This window comes from Siniperca chuatsi, linkage group LG16 (assembly GCF_020085105.1).
Source record: "Siniperca chuatsi isolate FFG_IHB_CAS linkage group LG16, ASM2008510v1, whole genome shotgun sequence".
Classification (NCBI taxonomy): Eukaryota; Metazoa; Chordata; class Actinopteri; order Centrarchiformes; family Sinipercidae; genus Siniperca; species Siniperca chuatsi.
The window spans coordinates 9,143,365-9,166,931 of record NC_058057.1 but is presented as its reverse complement, the minus strand read 5'-3'; the positions used below and the strand labels follow the sequence as shown (position 1 = coordinate 9,166,931).

The following is a 23,567-nucleotide window of genomic DNA, read 5'->3' as shown; positions in this document are numbered from 1 at the left end:
AGTCTGTGGCCTCACACCTCTCATCTTCTCTTTCAGTCTCTCTCTCCCTCTCCATCTTAAGACAAGGGCTTTCTCTCAAACGCAGATGAACTTGTGCCACATGAGAGAGCAGGCAATCGATCACCATACAGCTCAACATGAGTGCATCTCCGTGGAGTTGTCACGACAACAAAGCCATCATAAGAAGAGGACATGAATCACAAGAATATGTTATTCTGTGCTGCATGCAACTGATTTGCTAGTATCATATGGTAAGCTTGCTGAAGCCTCTGCAGGTAGCCAGGCTACCTCACGGTGACTCTAGGAGGTCACCATTCCTAGCTAAGAAATAGTCCTGCATCTAACCCCCCCCCGTAACCTCTATTTGTCCTTTTTCACACTTTGTTTTTTGTAGAAATTAAATAAACAAGATATAACATGTTAAATAGTGAGCTTTAGAGGTGGTGCTACTAGCATTTTTTTTTTCTTTGGACAGAGCCAGGCTAGCTGTTTCCCCCTGTTTCCAGTCTTTATGCTAAGCTAAGCTGACCAGCTGCTGGCTGTAGCTGCATATTTAGCACACAGACATGAGAGTGGTATCAGTCTTCTCATCTAATTCTCAGTAAGAAAGCGAATAAGCGCATTTCCCAAAATGTCGAACTATTCCTTTAAAGTTACCTGACAAGACTTTATAAATGTAAATATGACCCTGTTTAATTTAATTTATATATGCATACAGAGGCACGTGTGTGTTTCAGAGTTAGAAATATTCATGCAGTTTAGAGTGAGAGATAAATCCATTTACGCCACCTAACTGACCTTATTTGGTCATTTAGTTTGACATTATTAGCATTAGGTTTCATATTTTGAGGTTTATCATGTTATTTTTGTGAATTATCATTTTAAATCTTCCTAGTTTATACCATTAAACTGAACTTCAATCAAGTGTCCTGTCAGATATATTGGCCATATTCCATATTACCTCTCACTCAATCTAATGGGACATATATTAGCAAGAAAATGTTAGCTTTGTCAGTTAGCTTGTTCAGCTAGCTGTGTGTGTTTTGCAACCTGTTTTAATTTAGTGATATGTAAAACTCCAGTTAGTGAACATCTGTGTTATAACAAAGGCTAAGTTTGAAGTTACGAACAGCTGATGCAGCCGACTCCTGACTGAATGTTACTAAATGTAGTCACACAAATTCACTTTCTAATCTCAGTCAGAATGACATCAAATGTCATGTCAGCAAGGAGCCAAAATTCACAGCTCAAGTCAATGTTGTGACCTTGTTTCATGTGAACCCGCACTGTGAAATTAAATGCAGGGAGACAACCCACCAAGATAATTTGCAATTTATCCTTCCTCCTGCGGGGAGAGACCTCTCCTTGGGTCAAGGTTCATGGACATCACTGAACGGCACAAACCTCCATGAGGAGGCGGGTTTGACACATGAGCTAAAAAAAGGTGCAAGATGGCTCTGAACGCAGTTAGCCTGCGCCTCACACTGGGCCTGTGATTAAAACACAATATTGATTTTTACACGGAGATGGTTTAGTCCTCTGGTTAGTGGGATAGCCTGGCTCTGACCTTCCTTAAGCAGTCAGAAAACAATTACTCAGCCTCTCCTCCCCAGACACTGGCAGGGTAAGGGGTGGCGGTGGATTGTAGAGGATTATTACTTTTATAGTGGGATTCAGTTCAAACAGGCTCCAGGGAGGAGGAAGAGCGCTGAAGGGAGAGGATATGGGAGGAAGAGAAGGGAAGGCTGACTCCTCGTAATATTCCATTCTTGTCTGTCTCTCTTCTTCCTCCTTTCACTTGTTATTTTTCTTCCCTCTCTCTCTTTCTTCCTGTGTGTGTGTGTGTGTGTGTATTTCACTTCCTGTCATGTGTAAGAGAGAGTGAGGTTGCCTGTGGAGGTGTAATTGGAGAGTTAGAAGTAAAGTGAATTAGAGCTGACTTGACTTGATTCCACTGTGGGTGAAGGCACTGGCACAGTCTTCCCTACAATTAAGTGTGTGTGTAAGTGTGTGTGCAATTAAACCCTGTCTCTATAAGACCCTAATTTGTATAAGTCATAGTGTTGATCTTCGACTATGGCTGTTTAAGTGGTTAGGTATGAGTGGGTATCCCTCTATGTGCGTTAATGTGAGTCATTGTATGTGTGTACCCTTCTTGTGTGGGTCAGTTTATGTGTGTTTGAGTGTGTGCGTGTTAGCCCCCTGGGTACTGACCATGTGCATGGCTTCCTGGCGCTGGGGCAGGGAGGACAGCTGGGACTCTGAGTGGTAGAGGGTCATTCCCTTCCTCAGGGCCCGAAGGTCACCTGGGTTACACTGCTGAGCACACACGGGCACAAAACAAACACACAAACACAAAAAAACAGAGATATAAGGCTTCAATGCCATGTCAATCGAAAATACATTGGGAATTGCTTTACTGCATGCCAATTAATCCAAATCCTTAATCCAAAACCCAAAATAACATAATACGCATAGGATCTTTCTGACGTTTTTCCATCATTACTATGACTCAGAATCAATGTATTTGCATCTCAGTGTTAATACAGTTATATCCCATATAGACATTACTCTATATCACAAAAACGTACAACAACTGATACTGGATTTTTGAGGCAGATAATGATGGGAGCTAACGCTAGCTAGCCAGCTGTTTGCAGATACCAGGCTGATGTCTTGTCAACACAAACAGTGCAGATGAATAAGTAAGCAGATCTTCAGTTTCTGCCCTGTCTGTACTCAAAGTGATAATTAAAGTGGATGTGCTGTACTTAGTTGAAGCATCTGGTACTGACAGTCCATTGATGTATGGGATAGCATATATTTTTAACATATGATGAGGCCCTTGCAAGTGTTGCAGGTCTTTTATTATTCTTGCTCAACTGTTTTGCACATGTAGGCCTAAAGAATACAGATGTGTCATGTTTTGCATTTGCCAAAGAAAATCCTTGGTCCAGTTTTATAACCGGGAAATGTGTTTACAACTTAGCCTATAATGTGCACTTAATTACATAATTTTATATTCAAGAAACAATAGTGTTGCTTACTTCCCAGGAAGTAACGGAATCATCAAGAACTGAATTGAGTTAAATTGAATCGAACCGATACTGGACTTTGTGAATGGAAATCGAATCGAATTGGGAGATCCAGCCCTCCAGCCCAACAACACTATATCTTCGTCAGATAATATATCTGTTTACATGTTAGTCATTCTCTACTGTGTATATTAAGATCCTCAGTGATGGTGTATTAAGGACCCTGAGGTTCTGTCCCCCTCCTACACTTCCACCTGCGCTCTCATCGTCACTCTGACGCCATTGCTTCATTTACAAAGCTGATTTTTATTTGTTGAGGCTTGCTACATAAATGGCACTTCAATGCGCTGGGCTGTATCACGTTGCGTCATCATCGAGGGCCATTACGCAGGGACAGAGTTCCTAAGATTTGTCCTCATTAGCAGCCAAAGACCACTGGTTCCTGGGGGCGGTAACCAGCCTAGTTTCTCTCTGTAGGCAGGAACACGGCAACACCACTGTTCCTTATGACATTTATCATGTCAGGCACTAGTGTTCCCTCTACGAGAGGCGCGGCGTGTAAACACATGTGGTGCCTGGCAGCGATCGGGCAATAAATAGCCCAATGAGCTGTGGGTGTGCGTCTATGAATGAGTGGACATTGTGCTGTGTTGTCTGCTTCTGTATTATCTCTCTGTGTCACACACACACACACACACACACACGCAGGTGCACAGTCACATCCACAGTGTGTACACACAAAGCTACAATCAGCATTCCCCTTGTCTTCTCTGTCCTTTGATATTCCCCCTTCTCTTCTCTTCCAGCTCAGTATCCTGCTAGTGTTCCTCTAACCTTTCACAATCCTTCCCTTGGCACTTCTTGATCTATCCTTTGGGTTTCCATATTCATGTCCTCAATTCTGTACCTTTGCTAACATCTCTGTGTCATTTCTTCAGGCTTTGTGTCTGTCAGCAAGCTATGCCCTAAATGTCATATCTGGGGGAGTGACAAGCACACAATCCATGAAATTAACACATCTGTCAACTGAATAAGAAGACTTAGTAAGTTGAGAAATAGTTTTCTGACAAGGTTTCCATCATCTAAAGAATATTCCTGTTATGCTAAGTCAAGCTTTACATACAAACCAACACACATCTCCAACTTTACTTCCTTTCCTGAGTTGACCTTGACCACCTCCTAGGTCAACAAAGCTATTTGTTTGCCAGACAGCCGGGGACAGTTGACCCTCTGCAGTCTTCTCAGCTAAAACTCAGGCTCCTCCGTCTAACCATCCATCACAATAGTCTTGGTGCTGACATGGAGAAGCTGTGGACGTCACGCATCATTTCCTGTTTGAGTTATGAGGGGCACGGTAGGGGTGATGCCGCTTTGACAAAAGGGTAGAGAAGATAGCAGCATGCTCCTTGACTGCCATAATTTAGCGGAATACAGAACAGAATCCGTTTAATCTGAGTAACCTGTGCTAGACACTGGGTAAAGTCTGACCTTAAATGTTTCCATAACATGCTTAAAATACTAGGACCAACTAGCGCTACACTGCAATACAGCAACAATGCTGTTTCTTTATTTCTGTGTCTTTTATATGGATCACAAGTTGGTGGGGTAAGGATGCTAACTTTTTGCCTGGGACTGCAGGCTTCAGCCTCAGTGCTTTGGCACAATATGATGTATGTAGCCATCATATTTAAGAGCGTTCTTGTATTTCTTAAAAATCAGCTGGAAACAGTAAAATGTCAGCCGGAGACAGCATTTTCAACTAACTCATAGAGAAAATGTTAGCTTAATTAGCAAGCTAGCTAGAGCTAATAGGTGTCATGAAATGAGAGACCTGCTTTTGTTTAGTTCTGCCTCAAATCAAGGACCAACTGTTTCAAAGGTTACTAAGAATTTCGAGTGGTAAATCTGCCACTGTTATGACTGTAAACCACATTAGCAACAGTAACTAAACCATGTTCCAATCCTGGGCGTGTTTGAGTATGAGCGCGGGTGTGCACGTGCACACATACCGGTTTTTCTCATTGTGTTTACACCTGTGCCACGTGGGTCCTTGTTAATATTCACCATGGGACCTTGTTGTTAACTCCCTCCCCTCTCCCTTTAGTACAGTAAAATCCTTCAGCCAAGCTGGTTTGGAGGGTCAACATTCCAGCAATAAGAGGCTATTGTTTCCTTCAGGCTCAACACAAGCTCCACTGGGCCAGTTTCATAACAAAGGAAGTTAGGCAATAGGTCCATTGGGGCAACTAATCCATTGTAACAATTGCACCTGCTAGTATTCAGACACATTGGTAAGTAGGTTATTGCACAAGAGTCAAATTTAATAGTAAACTCCATCTTTATTTTCTCCATTATTTAATGGAATCTTAATAATAGTGTTTTCATTACCAATCTTACAATTTAATGGAAAGCAAAGTTTAATAATGACACAAGATAGTATTTTTTAACTCCAGACATTCCTTCATTCTTCAGTTGCGCTCACACACCAGTTGTCGGCCATGCATTATTGATACCTGGATCTACCTGTTTTGCCCCTGTATCTTAAATTATTCATCCCACCAGACGTCCCGACAAGCCAGGACAAGCGTGTGTCATTTATGCACCAAAGCACAATGTAGCATTCATTCACCTAGGGTACCTCGTACCAAACACTGAGTGCGCTGTGCAAAACAGCTCCAAGGACAGAGAAAGGCTTTCTTGCCAAGATAGGCCACATACAAGCAGAGCCACCTGTGCTCATTCATTAGCATAGCATGCTAGCAGCGCATAACAGTGACTGAACACAGAAGCAACAACTCTATAAGGTAATGCAATCCAATTCTTTTAGGCTCATAACACTGACACTTTGCCACAAGGGTGATTCAGTTCTATGGAAATGTTTGAGGTCACACTTTGTTGTATTGGATTGTATTTTGACAGACAAAATATTAGGTACAACAAGTACCTGAATGTGGCCACAAACATATATTTTGACATTTTGGGAAATCGTTCATTCACTATGTGAGAGTTAGATGAGAAGATTGATACCACTCTCACGTCTTTACGATAAATATGAATCTACAGACAGCAGCCGGTTAGCTTAGCTTAGCGTAAAGACTGGAAACCACTCTGTCCAAAGGTAACAAAATCTGCGTACCAGCACCTCTAAAGCTCACTAATTCACGTTATGACTCATTTGTTAAATTTGTACAAAAAAAGTGTAACAAGAGAAGTAAATAAGAAATTGTGGTTTTGCAGAGGGTTACGTGTGGGACATTTCTTGGCCAGGCAACCAACAGAGACTCCACCTCAACGTGTCATTTTTACACTTTGGTTTTTGTACGAATTAAACAAACAAGATATTAAGTGTTAATTTGTGAGCTTTAGAGGAGCTGGTAAGCAGACTTTTCTTACCTTTGGACAGAGCTAGGCTAGCTGTTTCTCCCTGTTTCCGGTCTTTATGCTAAGCTAAGCTAACCAGCTGCTGGCTGTAGCTACATATTTAGCGCACAGACATGAGAGTGGTATCAATCTTTTCATCTAACTCTCAGCAAGAAAGCGAATAAGCACATTGCCCAAAATGCCGAACTATTCCTATAAACGTTAACCATAGAATTGATTCAGCAATTGCGTGAAAGTGTCAACCTAAACTCAACATTATACCCTTCAACGTTACTGCAGAGTGCATTGCATTGTACAGGTGTTGCTTTTATTGTGTCCACCCTCTATATATGAGAAAGCAACAAGCTTAAAGCTGTGAAAAAGTCCCACCACCAAACAGATAAAAGAGTGAAAAGGCAAAAGAGGCTCAAACGATTGACCAGCAGAGGAGCCAACAAACAGTGACATTTCAGAAAGTTACCTTTTTCGTCTGTATCTGTGATAAACTATACCGGCTATAAGCCTAGGGAGAGAAAAACATAATAGCGTATTGGTTCATTCTTTGATTATTGTCTATTGGGAGCCATTATTAACAGCAATGGTAGCAACTGTAATCATCCTGGGCTCCACATAAGATGAAGATACTGTAAAAACACAGAAAACACAAGACTTTTAAGTTTTTTAGAGGACTATTCTGATTAATGGCAACACAACTGTCCTATATTTTGTAGTATTCAATTAATTGTGTGTGATTAATTAGATTATTAAGTGTTATTCTATTACTACTGTTAAGTTTTATCAGTGGTACTCATTTCAACCTCAAATCTAAAAGTAAAGAAAAAAACTTTCACTTGAATGTAAATGTGAACAAGGACTATTAGTCGACTTCAAGAAGCAGGGTCATATTATATGTCTTGACTGCTGTGAGACAATGTGTAGCACCTAATTGTAGCAGTTAAGGGCTAATTATGAGGATCATTTAGGTTTCGTATCAGTGATTTCAGCCTACACTCTTCGCCTACATGTGAATCTGCTGGGAGATAATTGGGGAGAAAGAGAAATCACTTTTAAAAAAAGAATAAAGGCTTTGAATCAAAAAGCCATTCAAACTGTGAAATTCCAACTCGACTGTCTGCAGCCTGACTTGCATTCAAATGAACTGAATCACATCATAAAACAGAACAAATCATGTATTAAAGACTACAATGTATGAATATTTACCAATAATTAAAGAGCCATAACTTTCAGTGTTCCACAATTTGATCCCCGTAACATGACCAATGAATATGTTTCAGTTGTAGATTTCCACTGTCTGTGGTTGCATGTATGTAAGACACACCTAAGCAGACTGACATGTGAACTCCGAGTGAACCAGACTAGAAATCCACCCCCTCCTTCTCACACTACCACCTCCACTCACTCAGCCCTCCATCCTCCAAATTTGAGAGAAGTCAGAGCAAGGTCAACTTTGGGAGAAATGCTTTACTCTGTCACCGTCACTTAATGCTTCTTTCCCCTCCTTTTTCCTCCTCTCATCTCTCCTCTGCTCCCACAGTTCGCCTCGGGGGCTAACTTCACTGCTCGCTACTGAAGCTAACCAACTCCCCATGAATTAAACATGGATAAACATATTCTCCAACTAACAGGCAGGCTGTTGTGAGGGGGTGGCTTCACAGAGGCATCAGGCAACAACTTTATCTCATCACAGCAACCTATCACATGTTTTGGGTGAGTTGGAAAGTTGCACAAGAGGTTTTTAGTGAGGGTATAAGTTCAAATAGTACTGGACTGGGCTAATAGCGACTGAGCGATATGCAGTAGCATTTACAAGTACAATATGTACAGTGTCTGTATGTGTGTACCTGTGAGAGAAGCTTGCTGTTATCGTCCTCCAGGATCCGCACTTTAGTCTCCAGCTGCCTGATGTAGCTGGAGGAGGAATCTGGAGGAGAGAGGGAGAAGAAAAGAAGGGAAGAAGTCATTAGCATTTCAAAGACCTCAGAAGGAAAACAGGCAGGCACGGCCACTGGAGCTAAAGGACCACATAGAGCTTGAAAGTTTACTGTGCACTTTGGGAGACCCAAAAACTCATTCTCCAATGAGGCGTTTTACATCATGGTTTAAAAGGTCCAGTATGTAACATTTAGGAGTTGCCATTGGCAGAAATGGAATATATAGTATGTTTTCATTAGTGTATAAGAATTGTTGTGTTTTCGTTACCTTAGAATGAACCCTTTTTATCTACAGAGGGAGCGGGTCCCCTTCCACGGAGGCCGCCATGTTGCACAACCATGTTTCTACAGTAGCCCAGAATGGACAAACCAATCACTGGCTCTAGACTGGGCCTTTCGCATTTTTCGCGGCCACCGTAGTTTCTCCTAGACGCTTGGAAGGGGAGGGTGAGGCGAGCAGTATTGGAATTGTTGCAAACTGCAATTTCATCGCTAAATGCCACTAAATCCTACATACTGGACCTTTAAGTATAAAATTTAAATATGTACAATATTTTGCCCTTTTATTGAACAGTGATCTTCCATTTTGAAACTCCCTTCACTTAAAATAATTATTTTGCAACCCAAAAACAATACACAGAGGTCTGATTTTGCTGTTTGTTGTACAAACTGCTTATTATGAATTAGCATACTGGACCACATGTTTATATTTCTAGTCTAAGTATCAGCAGGTAAATGAGAGGCCCTGATAGTCAAAAAAGTATCAGATAAATAATTTATGAAGGGCTGCGATTTATCTGTCTGTCACTTTACAACTAATCAGAAAACTTCTAACTACTACTAGTATTATTCTGCAAATCCATCTACCATGTATAGTGCTTTTAACAAAGCCCTCATGTGCTAAAAAAAACTAGTTGTAGCCTAATGTCAAGCGTTGAGTGTTCCCACCCAGATTAGAAGTGCTTGACCTAACTTTTGACCTCGTACTTGACTGGGGCCATTTCCCAGTTTGGCCCACATTCTCCTGTGCCACTCATTCATTGCAAAACAGACATCAATGTTATGTTTGAGATTTGCTGGAAAACTGTCTCTGTGCTGTATACACCTGAAAACAAAATGTCACCTAATTGCTCCACAGAGATTCCCTCAACTGTTGTTGATCCTGATAAAGCAGCATTCTGCGTTAACATGAATCAACTCTACTGAGTTCAAACCAGGGACAGGAGCTGTGTGAAGAGTGGAGGTGCAGTTTGACTCAGTAGGTGGCACAGAGCCTGTTATCTTAAAAGGCATGTTTAATTTACAGTGAGATCAAAGCCGAAGTACGCACAGGAATCACACTCCGACTACTAGTTGGGAGCACCCAACTGTGCACACAGCTTTATTTTATTTTGTTTTCTAAGTGGAAGTACAGACAGACAGAGAGTGAAGAGGGTGATGAGGAGATATAATAAAGCTGGTGGGGAGGTTTTCTGATGAAAATGCTGGGTTGAGTTAAGATGCAGATGAGAAGCTACTGCTGTAGGGTACTGTGCGCACACACACTCACACATAAAATCACAGCTTGTGAGGTCAGTGAGGTAACTCTGACCTTAGTTTGTTTATACTTAACTGACCCTAACAAGTCTAACCAGGCTGTTATTCATGTAATCTAGTTGATCAGCACTTTGCAACCAGGGGGCGCTATTCTGCACAAATCCAATATTAAAAACACACTCAGGGGCAGCCTAGATTCGGTGGATTTGCAATGACACACACACAGTCACAGATAATAGCTGCACTCTTGTTTCACATGTTTATATACACTTAAGATAGAAGGTTATAGTCAGCTTTCTGCAGGACCCTGAATTCTTAAACATCATGTGAAACAAGAAACCCAGTTTCCACAATGAGGGTAATAGATTAGAGAAACCAGGTTAAAATATGGAGCTAGATTTCTGCCTGAGAATGATGTCTTGGCCCTTGACTTTTTAGGTGGGCCAGTACAGACAGTGCTGTCAGTTGGTTGGATAGACGGCAGTTGGACAGCTAAAGGAGGAGGCTGCAGTGGCCAGAGCTGGTAATCCTCTCTTCTTGCCTTGTGACCCCCTAATCTGGATTCATCTGCTGGCCTGACCTGCGGCCAGATCTCAAGCCGATTAGGATGAAGGTTCCTCAGCCTTCAGTCATCACCAGCACACAAACAACAGAGAGAAGCCTCAGAAGGGGGTTGCTTTTTCCCCCTCAGTTGTGTGTATATTTAGATTACTTACAGAGATTGAGATCTCGCCATCACTAATCCAATAAACTCACAAGTCATCTGAGTCTGTCAGGCTTTTCATCTCCTTAGAACTACTTAAACAAAAATCAAGATAAGCAATCAAAGATGAATATTGATATTTAGTGCAGGCATACTCTATTGGACTAGAGAAACACAAAATTGGCTAAAGTGAGGAATCCCACTGTCATGAGCAGTCTGAGTCTTCACATACCACAGCACCATGTCTCCCTTCCACTCCCCATCTCTAAGCCTTTGATGTGCTATAGGGGGTTATGTTCACTCTCAGAGCGCATCACACATGAAATGATTAAATGGTCCTGCTTAAACATGCGCATATCTACTGTGGGAACATTCACAGGAACACACAACATGCACAATCACACTGTACACATGCCCAGAGCCGCAGGGATCTGCAGGGAGAATCCAGCCGTCACCCTCTCTTTAACACCCGGCTCCAGAGAGTCATCCTGGTGGGAGAGGGGTCAGGCAATTAAACTGTTCCCTGGATCCCCTGCCACTCCTCCATTCTTTCATCCCCTCCATCCCGCCGGCTTCACATACTCTCTCCGCTGCTCCTCCATGAAGCTGGAGGAAGAGCTACAGATCATACGGGGATCGCGTAGCCGAGCCACAATAATTACCCTGCAAAACTCAGCTCTGCACTCTTTTATACACAACAAGCACCCAGGGAGAGGCCATTATTCCTTATGCATAACCTGAATGCGATCTTAAGAGCGGATAAAGTGAGTACAAGGCGCTGTGAAGTAGTAGGAAAGTAAAAGTGTTCAACTAAGCAGTAAACAATACAGAGAGAGGGAGGGGAAACCTTGTCCTTACAGTACAATGCACAAGTAAGCTATTTTTACCTCTGCACAAGTGTTGTTTACCCAATGAACTGAGCTGATGTATCTTAATGTGAGAGCATGTGGGTGTATGTGAGTGTGTGTGTGTGTGTGTGTGTGTGTGTGTGCGCAGGACAAAAGGTGACGCGAGTCCGTCCCCCTCTCTGCACATCACTTTGTATCACGTCAGTGCTGCTGTGACCCACTTCCAACGGCCACTCCCTCCTTAACTCTGCTCCACTCCCTGTTTCCCTCTCTGTCTGTGTTTTATTAAATCCCTCTGCTTTAACTTCTCTGTCCATTGTATTTATTTTCTGCTCTTAAAAAGGTTTGCAAATATTTTGGAGACCGGTCAATTGGTCAACTTAACTTTTTTGAGGGGTTGTTTTCTCATTTTTACCATACGTTAAACAGAATGAAAGCCAAGCTCCCCAAAACTTGGTGCAATCCTCTAAAGGTCATGACCTCAACTGGTTCTTCTTTGTCTCCCACTGTGCTCCAAACATCCTATCCCCATCTGTCCATTACAGCTCACTTTGCTTCTGCACCATGCCACAGTTACTCAGCATCACACTGTTTGCAAGTTTTTTCAGATAACTGTAGAACTAAAACTGCATAAGAAGGTGTTGTGTTGTTGATGTGTTAAAGGTAAAAAGCAACCACAGTATTTTTAAAGATTTGCATAAATAAGCACGAAAGTTCATTCTTGACCTCGGAAATACTACTTTGACAAATCCCAGCTCGGCATCCACTATCTGTTTCCGGAGCATTCACCCGTATCACACAGGCTTCATCACTGGATCACATTTGCTCAGTTGTCATGGGTAGGAAATCCATCTGTCAGGGAAGATTGTGTAGTAAGTGGTCCTTGAGTTGGTTTAGTTGTGTCAAATCCACATCACAGGCTTCTTAAAAGGACCAGAGCAGTGTGTTTTCAAGTCTAAGCTCCTTAACTACAAATCATATGTACATTACATTTTGCTGACCATTTTCAAATGCATGCTGTGCAGTTCTAGATTTTTGGATGTATTTTTTCTATCAATCTAGGCAGCCATTGGTTTGTAATCCTTTCCCTATGATATGAATAGCAGCGGCCTCTGCTAAAAGACCAAAACAAACAATGAATTGTGTAGCCATCTTATTCCTGTGCCATAGGCCTTGTTTCTCAAAAACTATTAAAAACACAGATGAGCCACACTGCTGCACTGGGTAACATGCTCTTTCAAGACAATGAACATGGACACTGAGTCAATCCCACATTTACTCCTATTTGAGTAACATTTGCTGAAAACGACAATGCCCAGCTGTTTTAGGAAATTATTTAGCTTTTTTGTAAAAATTAAAGTATATATTTGTGAGCCATTTTTAAAGATTTAGGTCTTCATTAGGAACAAATGGGCTTGGGGCTGAGAGATATAAACAGGCTGGGGAAGTCAGAAAGTACTCAGAAACTATGCATTTTTGGCTTTGGTCTTTTCATGGGATTTGTTGAGAATGACAAAAAAAAAAATAGAATGCCGCCAGCCTTATCCTTTAAATATCATACAAAAATGAATGGAAACCAGTGGTTTCCTGGAATGGTAGAAAAAACACATTCACATTTCTTAACTGTAGCAACATTGTTTTCAAAGTGTGTTTGAAAAACTGTGTTTATGTGATTAGTATATGTGATTAGTAGTAAATGGGCTAAAACATGATTAGCCACTGGTATGGTCCTTTATATGCTTGATTTTGGATAACATACTTTAAAATATTTTGGGTTATTTTCAATAGCAGTTTCTTCCTTACATTTGTAGTTTGCCTTTCCATCTCTACATTTGTTCTTTCTCTCTGTCACGCTCTCCCTATATATATGTTTCCCAGTATGGGGCATTGGTTGGGACTGAGTTTATTGGAGGTCAAGGCAGGCCACTCATTTTGGAGCAAATTAGGAAGTACAGGCGTAAAGCATGGAGTCAGGCATGCTGGTTAAGGGGGTGCTGCAAGAATTAGGATGGCTTGATATAAAATTAAACCACACGTGTACAAATTTACACTGGGCATTTAGCTGAGACTGACAGGAATTTTACAAATAGAGCAAAACCAGCCTCCACGCTGTTGACTCCAAGGTTTTTGCTACATCAAAGTAGCTTTGGTAAAATTGTATGGGTAAAAAGGACCAGGCTTCCCTTATGTTTTCGAGTCAGATCCCATGGCTCATAGAAGCCTGCAGTGAATTGAAATCACTCTGCTTTTATTATTCCTGGCTTGGCTTTGGCTTTCATGTCCTATTCACAGCTGTATCGCAGTGTTTTAGCACAGAGACATGGATATTCTCTCAGCGATGTGAGTGTGTGTGTGTGGAGTATGAATGAGTGCTTATGTATAGATTCTGTAAGATGGGGAATGCATGTGGATTGCATGGATGTCTAAGGTGACTGTGTGTGTGTGTGTGTGTGTGTGTGGGAAGGAGAGCAAACGAGAGGGTTTGTGAGAGAGAGGGTTTTTTTAAACCCATCTGTGATTATACTGCGTGTGTGTGTGTGAGTGAGTATGTGTACTCAAAGCAGGAGGCTGGGTCAATTACCTCAAGATGTTGAAGAAAGAGCAGGAACAGTTTAAACAGTCTCCCTCTCCTTTCTCTGCACCAACACCCAAGTCAAAGTACAGTGAATTCCATGAAATCGGACCTCACTGGCTACAGAAAGTCTAATTTATCATACAACAACATCTCTTCGAAAAAACCTCTAGAAAAATTGGAGAATTTGACTGAGGCCCCACCTTAAAAACTGAAAAAAGGAGGGAAAGAAGAAAAACAGAGAGGGAAAAGGGATGTGAAGAAGGAAAACAAAGAAGGAGAGAGGCACCATTGCCTCTAGTCAGACTTGGGTGCCAGTCAGGTGAGCCGGGTCTGAGGGAAAGGAATAGTTTGATTGCTGTTACATTAGGCCTGCAAATAATAGTTATTTTGATTACTTATTAACGTGTTGATTATTTTCATGATTGTTTAGTCTATAAAATGTTAGAAAATAGTGAAAAATGCCCATCACAACTACCCAGAGCCCAAGGTGATGCTTGCAGTTGCTTGTTTTTGTCTGACCAACTGATAAATTACTTAAACAATTAATTAACTATATTAATTGTTGTAGAGCAATTTTCTGTCTGTCTGTCTGTCTCATTTCTAGCCAATGGCAGCTAAAATAATAACCGTTTTATCAGCTGTAGCTAGCTAGCTCATTAATGCTAACTTTGTGAGGTGGTTGAAAACACCATCTCCAGCTGACTTTCTAATGTTTCCAGCTGACTCATTTTAAAAAGAGAACCATGTAAAACAGTATGTTTCACTTTTACAAGAGAAAAGGATGATGACTAACCAATGAGTCTGGGGAAAATTAACACTGAAGAGCTTGTGAATGCAAAGCTTGACAGGCCTGCCATGCCTAGTTATGGTTGCTAAGCTATAGTATGATTGGACAATTGCGGTTTGGGGTAGGGGTTTCAACTAATCGACTAATTGTTTCAGCTCTGTGTTCTGTATTTTCTACTATCCAACCAACACACTCTAAAGAAGAGCAGAGGAATGATGTGTGCATATGTGCAGGTGTAGGAAGGTATGTGTTATGTATTGCATTTCTGCATGGGTCTAATGCACCTACGCACTTGCATCTGTACCTGCAACCCTTCTTGTGTGTCTTTATTAACTGTATGTGTGTGTGTGCATGCATGCATGTGCTTGGCCAGCATGCCAGCGCGTGTGTCTATGTGTGCATGTGTGTGCCTCCTCTGCTTGGCTGCCCAGCACTCGGTCATAGCCAGGGCAAGCCGACCGGAGGAACAGAGACCAACAAGTTGAGTGGGCACCCATGCTGCATTAATGAGGAGGATGGCAGAACCTGGCAACCCAAGCACGTAAACCACGGGCCCCTGGAAGGGCTTCAAAGGCTCGACTGGCTCATCAGCTGGCGGGGAGCTAACCCCATCTGACAAGACATGGCACCCGCTCTAAGGGAGAGAGAGCGCCTCACCTCCCCACGCACTCTCTGGTGTGTGTGTGTAGAAAGACATGTTTTTTCATGTGCATGTGAATGTTTCTAAGCGTGTGTCTCTGCGTGTGAAAAAAGCACAATATTACTTTATGCTTGAAGAGAGACAACTCATGCTAAGTGACTAGTGTGAAAGTTAAAGTGCCAAATGGATTACACTTCAAAAGGGACGGCTTGTGTGTGTATCAACAACTCTTCAAACATTGACCAGGTGAAATCAGCTTTTTAATCATTTGCCGCTTGTCAACAGCAAGGCCAAGAGAGGCTTACTAACAACCAAGGACTGCTCAGTCAGGTTTTAACTCAGCACTGAATGCATTTTCCCACTAATGTGAAGTAACAGACCATATGATGATGAGATTTTGCCTTCAGGAGTTTTTAGTGGCTTAAATATTTAGTACACTTTTGTGTATAATGCCAGTATCATAGTTTTGTGAAGCCCTGTTTGGGCCGACAGTGGAAACAAGACTGCTGATTGGCTGTGAGGGGACCTTGGACCTTGACCACATACTGATACTGAATTTACAAGCTGTGTGTTCACTGTTAAAGAGTAATACTTCAATTGTGACCAGTTTTTTTTTTAAATTAGCACCTTAACAAAAAAGTTAAATTTCATGCCTTGGATTAATCTAAAGTAGAGCTTAAGCAATTAGTCGATTAACCAATTACATTCAAACAACAGAAAATGAATTGTCGATCGCCGAAAAATAACTGGCAACAATTCTGATAATCAATTATTAAGTCATTACTTCCAAGGTGCATGGAGAAGGGGAAAAGTCTGAAGAGGTCAAAACTCCAACACTTGTACTATAAGGAACAACTTTATTAATAAAATTAATAAATAAACAGCAGATTAATCACTAATGAAAAAAATGGTTAATTGCAGCCCTAATCTAAAGCCAAGGTCAGACTATGGAAATTTTACCTGACAAAAGCCTCTCAAGTCTAATCAGTCAGAGAGTGCTACCCTCAGACCAGGGACTTATTTGATATTGTACGGAATTCAATATTATGTTGTCCTCTGTCGAAACGCAGGTAAAGTTCCCGAGTTCCTCAAAAAGTTCTTAATCCCCTGAGAAAGTTGCTGCAGTGGAAATTCCCTAGAAATTATGGTCCAGCTTCTCAACCAGACAGTAAAGGAACTTAGATGGGGTGTCACACACAGAGATATTATTAAATCCTTTCCCCATTTGTCCAGAAGAGTTCAGTGTAAACACATTACAAAAAAGGTGCTCACTGTTCCCGTTTCCTGCTCCCTGCATCCAGGCTGAACCTCATTTCCTCTCATATTTCCTAACATATATCAATCTGTCTGGATAAAACAGGGAGATGTTGATGAAAAATCACTATTAACTTAATTACACACAATAACCACAGCATGTTATGTATGTAGTTGTGTAGAGGTCAGCTGGGGCACTTTAACAATGTAAGCCTGTTACTGTCTATTGAGTGGAAATTGAAGACCAGTGTAAATCTGTGTAAATGTCTAGCTATTGATCAGTATATCAACATCCTTAGTGGGAGAGAAAGAGAGAGAGAGAACTCATTTATTTATAGGCATTCCAGCAGACAGTAACACAGATGTGTGTCTCGTTGCTATCACACATCCTGTCCAGCAAAGTGATGCGTCCCTCCCCTGTCTCCTCCACTCGTCGTCACCACCCTTGCAGGGTCAGCGGACGCCTTCACACGCCTGCAGCTCTGTGCGGCTGGCTGAAAATGTGTCTGTGTATGTGCGATGTTAGTGCGCGTCTGTGATCACATACGTATGAGCCAATGTGTTAATGTGTGATTTAAAAATAACACGTTCACTCATTATGTGAACATTATTAAGGGATATTTGTGTGACAATGGAAAACTTGTCAAAAACCTTGTCAATATTGTCCGAAATTAACTTTTTGACTCACCGGCCAATGGGACTGGTGAAAAAATCCACCGGCCAAGCATATTTTTTTACCGAAATAAATAATAAATTGTCTTTTTGCGTCACATATACTACATATATATTATATATATATTATTATATAATACATATATATTTGTTTCAGTACATTCAAGCTAAATTATTTTAATATATATATATATATATATATATATATATATGTATTTGCAATTAAATGTACTTAAGGATCAAATATAAAAGTAATGGGTCAAACACAGGACTTTCACACAGAAGACCGGGGTTCATTTCCCGTGTGAAACCAATAGTCAACGTTTATTGTTTTAAGGAAGCCAAACCATGATCTTTTCCTAAACCTAACCAAACTGCAACCGTCACCTGAAATGTTTCTCAGCAAGCTTTATTTTGAAAGTCTAACCAGACGTTGCATATTTATTATTGCTAACTTGACCGCGGAATGAGAATGTGTTGAAAACGTGACACTGCCACGCCTACGCGAGGCAAAATGTGACACTGCCACAGTGGACCGGCGTGTGTATTAAACGCTTTGGCGTGATACCGGGTTGCAGCAGCAGACCGGCGGCAAGTGATAGTTTAGCAGAGTATCTGATGTCCTGTACGGTAAACAGTGCCGCGAAACTAGGAGCGCTCCAGACGGTCAGTTTCGCGGCACTGTTTAGACGCGAGTAAAACATATATGGTAGTGTCACGACAGAAGCAGCGCACCGTAAATGACACCAAAACGCGGTAGAGACTGTCAGCATTATTTGTTATTACGTGACTACCCGCATTTGACACTTGGCGGGTGTTAGTTTCGGACCCTGCTTGTCAAAACTTAAACAAAATGCGTTGCTCGACCACAAAATAACAATCAAACAGCAGTGCCACAGCTTATTTGTTTTGTAGATGATCGGGCCTCTTGTAAAGCTAGTGCCCTATGCCCTTAATCTTTTGATTAGGCTAGAAGAATGGCAATCTGGCAGCCAGTTGGGTTTAATCCCATGAAATCAAAGCAGTGGGTTTATATTTGGTCTGCACCCTTAATTACTGTCCTTGTGTGCGTATGGTGGCTATTCATTGTGAAACAAAACAGAAAAGATTAGTGACATTTGAAGATGGATTAGCTATGAGCTATTGTTTGTCTACGGGAAACCAGTCATATATGTTACGTTATGTTGCAGATGACCTTTCTTAACCATCTTTCAACCCTGTGTTACCATAAAGTCAGAATAAAGTCAGGACCCAAACTACGTTTAGAGCAGGTTTGTAATGGGTCATACCTTGACTAGAGTATAATGCTATACTGAGCCTGAGCTACTGGGTAAATACTAAAATGGAGTCCATGAAAGCCATCTGGTACGGGTGTACTAAGACTAAAGTGAACAATATCTTCTGTTCAGTATTTTCTTATTCCAAGAAGACCTAAAAAGCCTCTCACTCACTATGTCACACTCAGTGACACTCATGGCCCTTGACACTGAAAGTCAAGGGTCATAACTCTTGACTGATTCAGGGATGGGACACTAAATTCCCCTAGATCAGTCAACCAGTTAGATTTTCTGCTTGCGTAGAAGAACATGGTGGCAAATCACTGTGGAATAACTATGCTACAGTGCTTATCCCTTATTTGTTTTAAATAGCAGTGCACAAAACTGCACAATCCCTCTTGTTTAAATACATTTCAGTATCACACACGCTCTTTAGATGGGATGATTTGTTGTGGGGATTACATTTGTTTTGCTAGCAGGAATTATGAATATTTACTTGTTGGTTAACTTTAAACCAAGTTAAACCATGCCCCTTTCAACAAAACTAAAACAACAATTTAACTTAACAGATACACAGATATGTTGCCTATAAACATCTGGATGTCATCAACATGATACCCATAGAAGGCTTTGCAGAAGATGCTTAAGAGATGGCTGGCTTTACCTCGCACAACCCACAACTCACCGCAGTGTGTAAACAAATACCAGAGGGCATTGTGGGTAGAGAACATCCTCCCAGAGCCCATGGCCCTCTTTAACCTCATTCCTCTCCCCGTTACCACGGTTTCACCACTACAAACCCCATGGCAACCTCATTTGCATAAATCTGCATGCCTCTCCGTTCCTTTAAAAGCCTGTCTGACTGACTGCTGAGCTGGCAAAGGTTGTGCTTATGTATGCAGAGTCGAACAGCTAGCAGTTAGATGGAAAATACAGAGAATGTTCCTTCAATAAGTATAACCCTGAAACCCCTTTATTATCGGCCTCTGAAAATCCCATCTGCCATGTGGGTTCTGATGCAATCTGCAATCCGGGGCTTCTTCCAATCCAGAGAAAATAACCTTTTCTTTCCAGTGACATCATCTAGTGGTTTCATTACTGTTTACATGAATAATAACCGCCTCCGATTTTATTCTAATGCAAATCAGAGAGAAAGGGGAAGCAGGCAAGATTCAACTTGTGGCTCTACTTTTGTGCTGACAAAATCTATCTTGCTCTGGTGTTTTGGTTGACTATATGTCTAAACAAAGCATTACCTGTGACAACATGCAAGACATCAGACAAATGACTCTGTAAAAGAACTCTAGTAAGAATAACCTTCTAATGTAACCTAAACAATATAAGTAATTGCATATTCTGTGAAATTAATGGAGAGATTTCTAACAGCACGAGGACAAGCCTCTCAAATGAAACGACTCGGAGAAACAAAAACCCCTCCATTCAATGGTGTCATCTGGAGCTTTACCAACTATTAACCGAGCACTGACGGATAAAAGGGATCACCGAAAGGGCTATTAGCACAGTAATTGCCACAAAGAGAAATAGATCTTACATAAGAGCTGCCCAGATAGACAGTTATCCCATCCCAACCATGGCTAAAATTGGATTGATGTTGGACTGGAGTTCCATAGCCTTTGACTCGCCCTGACAACAGCGTTTTGAGATGTGGTGAAACTAAGCGAAGGCGACAGTGCTCCACAGTTGTCGGCAAAGAGGCCATTAGAAAGGAAACAGGAGAATGAGAGCGAGATGTACGTACGGTAGGGGTAGGGAGACAAGGGATAGTGTGCAGACAGGACAGAAAAAGGCATAATAACCAAGGGAATTCTATTACATCCAGGTCTCCAATACAAACGAAAACAAGGCTAGCCGGGACTCATTATCCATGTCACTGAATTTATCCCTTGGGAGTTTTCTGAGTGACTTTTGAACTCAAAATCACTTTGCCCTACTGGCGTAAAGTGACCTATGTATCTGGCTTTGAGTCGCAGACATCCTCACCCTCTTCTGCAGGTCAGAACAGTCTGAAACATATCCAAACAGGGACATGGCGCTAACAACCCCCCCACCCCTAAAAACATATAATCTTTTTGTAAGAAGCAGCAGCAGCAAAATAACATTTTAATCTTCCAAGTGTCTGCGCACACACTGCCGACGGCAAGCAGCTTCATGCAGAGAAAAGCACATGTGCATCTATGTATGTCTGTGAGTGTGAAAGATGGAGTCAAAGGTGTGAAACATCACAGAGAGGAAGAGTCAAGTGAGCGTAAATGCCAGTGACCTTTCAAGAGGTAAACTTTACGAGCCCCGACATGTAAACATTAGGTCTGCTGGGCTGAGAGATGGGCTGCACCAAGAACATGTTTTCTTAACATGTCTTCTGTTTGATCGGAGCTGCCAAGCATTTCCAAGGTGTCTAATCTTGTCTAATTTTTTTCCAGTTTAAATAGACCTGGGACACAGTGTGCCCTCCAACAATTTCACTTAATTGTCAAAAGTAATTTGTGGTTGCCAAACATTTGTATCATCCAGCTTCTCCAATGTGACGATTTTCTTTTCTTTATCTCCTATCATTAAGTGTGTTTCTAACCACCTGTGTTTATGCACATTTTCAATTTGCGCATAACTCCCCGCTACGGGGATAAGTTGGTGTATCGATAAAAACAAAATGTGACAAAGTGCAATGGAAACAGCCTCAGCGAATAAACCATGACAAATGTGACTAAACGTCAGTTGTCACTGAAGTAACAAAAAATGGTGACAGGCGAAAACATCAGATCTGTGTGGAGCGATGAGGAGACTGTAATGTTCCTCAAATTAAAGCTAGAGTGCAGGACTTTTACATATAACGTCTGTGTATACATCCGTTACATTCCAAACAAGTTCGCACAATGCTGATTAAGCCTATCACCGCCAGGAAAATCTCTCTGTATTTCGCAGTGCACAGGGTTTTTAAATCTGGTGTCTGTGGCGATATTCACACGCTGGCGCACAGGTAATGATGCGTTTTACGCCAACCAGCAATGATTGGTTTGGTTTTGATTTGATTTGCCAGAGCGGAAGCAGGGAGCAACTCAGAGTCATGTAGAGAGCTCCGCAATCTGCCATTGCTGTAAAAAATAAATAAATAAATAAAAAATAAGGGTCCAGTGGATTGTTGTATTGTATGCAGTCACACCAATAAGGATACTTGAATTGAAATTGAACTGAGCTGATGCAACTCTCTCTCTACATGTCTCTGGAACAACTGTAGTGACAAGTAGGCTATAGCAACTATAGGAATAAAACCTGAGAAGAGTCCAAGAAAAGTGTCTGATGCTCCAGATAAAAAAAGAAACTAAACACGGATAACCATTGGTGTAGCTTTAGCTTTTCCTTGTTGGAGAGCGCTGAGAGAGGACTGAGGGCAGACACAGATGGCACGTTACTGCTCTGACAGGTTGGTAAAATATTTGGATTAGGCTATGTAGCTATTACATTTACTCTACCTAAATAATGGATTATTGTCTTGGAACTGTGGATGGAAAGGCACATTAATTAACATTTTATTTAGCTGACTTTTCTGGAAATAGTTAAAATTTGCACTACATTTGGATGGAAACTTAACTACTGTAAACTAAATCCCTTTCGCAAGGCACACACAGTTTACTATGTATATGAGCAAACCAATTTTTCCTTCACAGAATAATTGATTTTTGTAGAGGTAAATTTGATTAATTCACAGGAAAAACCACAAATATTAGAGGAAAGTCAGAAAAAATAAAAATTTGTGCAACAAAAGTACTTCACTGTTTCTCTGCTTTGTTATAAGGTCAATCATCTTGGAACCCCCCAGATTTATCTTGCGACCCATTGAGGGGTCCTGACCACCAGGATGAAAAAATAACAAAATAACTCTCCCCCTTTCCTGTCTAGCTTCGACTGCATCAATTAAAAGGTAAAATAATAATTTGTCCCCCACCTACACACAGCGTACTGGCAGAATGTGTGTGAGAGCTCTTCAAAGTATACAATCAATAAAACAAGCTGCAACTCAACCTAATACAGCTCCAATCATGTTAGAGATTAATCACACCAGTAAACATTTAATTGCAGCTAATGAATGGCTTCATCCAGCAGCGTTGTTACAAACATCCACCCTTTTTCCACCCTTAGGGCAATAATGACATTTACAACTGCAGCTCCTGCCCGTGTAAAACAAGTTTAAAAATGAGGGCATTACATTTGATCGGATGATGGAGTGGATTATGGCATTATATATATCCGGTAGCGCAGTGCATAGGGAGGGTTTTAAATGTCATTATACACTGTGCTGTGGTATCATAAGGGTCCAGATTCCATAACTGCCACTGCAGCACTGAAACAGTCCATCCTTTTAATAGGCCTAAACCCCACCTCTGACTTTATAGCCATTAGGTTTATTAGTGTAGCTTGTACAGGGGGGGCAAATGCGCGCACACACACACACACACACACACACACACACACACAGAAGGGAGAATGAGGGGAACAAATTCCATTAGGAGACTATTGGTTTATAGCCAGTTGGTTAACCTGCCCTGAATCAATCTGATGAAGACTACAGTACAGCGGGACTCCATCTCACACACACATAAATACCTCATAAAGCCTAATGGAAACTCATCAACCGGTAATTTTATTATATTAGACCTCCCTGACACCCCATTATCAGGTCGTCAAGTCTCAAGTTTCTCACTTTATGATGCATGGATATCATTTACACAGCAGGGTGGTTGCAGATGCAGTTGGGTTTGAGACATCCTCTGACGGGGCAGAATTATAAGCCGGCCTCATCAATCTAACAGCCGCAGACTTTGAAGATTTTTTGGAGTCTGGGTCCCATAAATGAAATGCAAAACAGCAAAATGTGCTCCCAAACTATAAAATAAAACTGTTTGTGACTGGAA

General features: G+C 41.4%; 1 protein-coding gene across 6 annotated transcripts in view; it reads right to left on the bottom strand.

The window, feature by feature from the left end:
• Positions 1-23,567, bottom strand: part of ccdc85cb (coiled-coil domain containing 85C, b) — a 47,386-nt gene that overhangs the window by 6,737 nt on the left and 17,082 nt on the right. For 2 of the 6 annotated variants that reach the window (XM_044170076.1, XM_044170077.1), the window contains 3 exons: positions 8,258-8,337; positions 6,877-6,918; positions 2,215-2,319 (listed from right to left, as the gene is read on the bottom strand). In XM_044170076.1, the coding sequence (XP_044026011.1) occupies positions 2,215-2,319; positions 6,877-6,918; positions 8,258-8,337 (227 nt within the window). The remainder of the gene's footprint in view (positions 1-2,214; positions 2,320-6,876; positions 6,919-8,257; positions 8,338-23,567) is intronic. The other 4 variants (XM_044170078.1, XM_044170079.1, XM_044170080.1 and 1 more) reach the window with 4 other exon arrangements.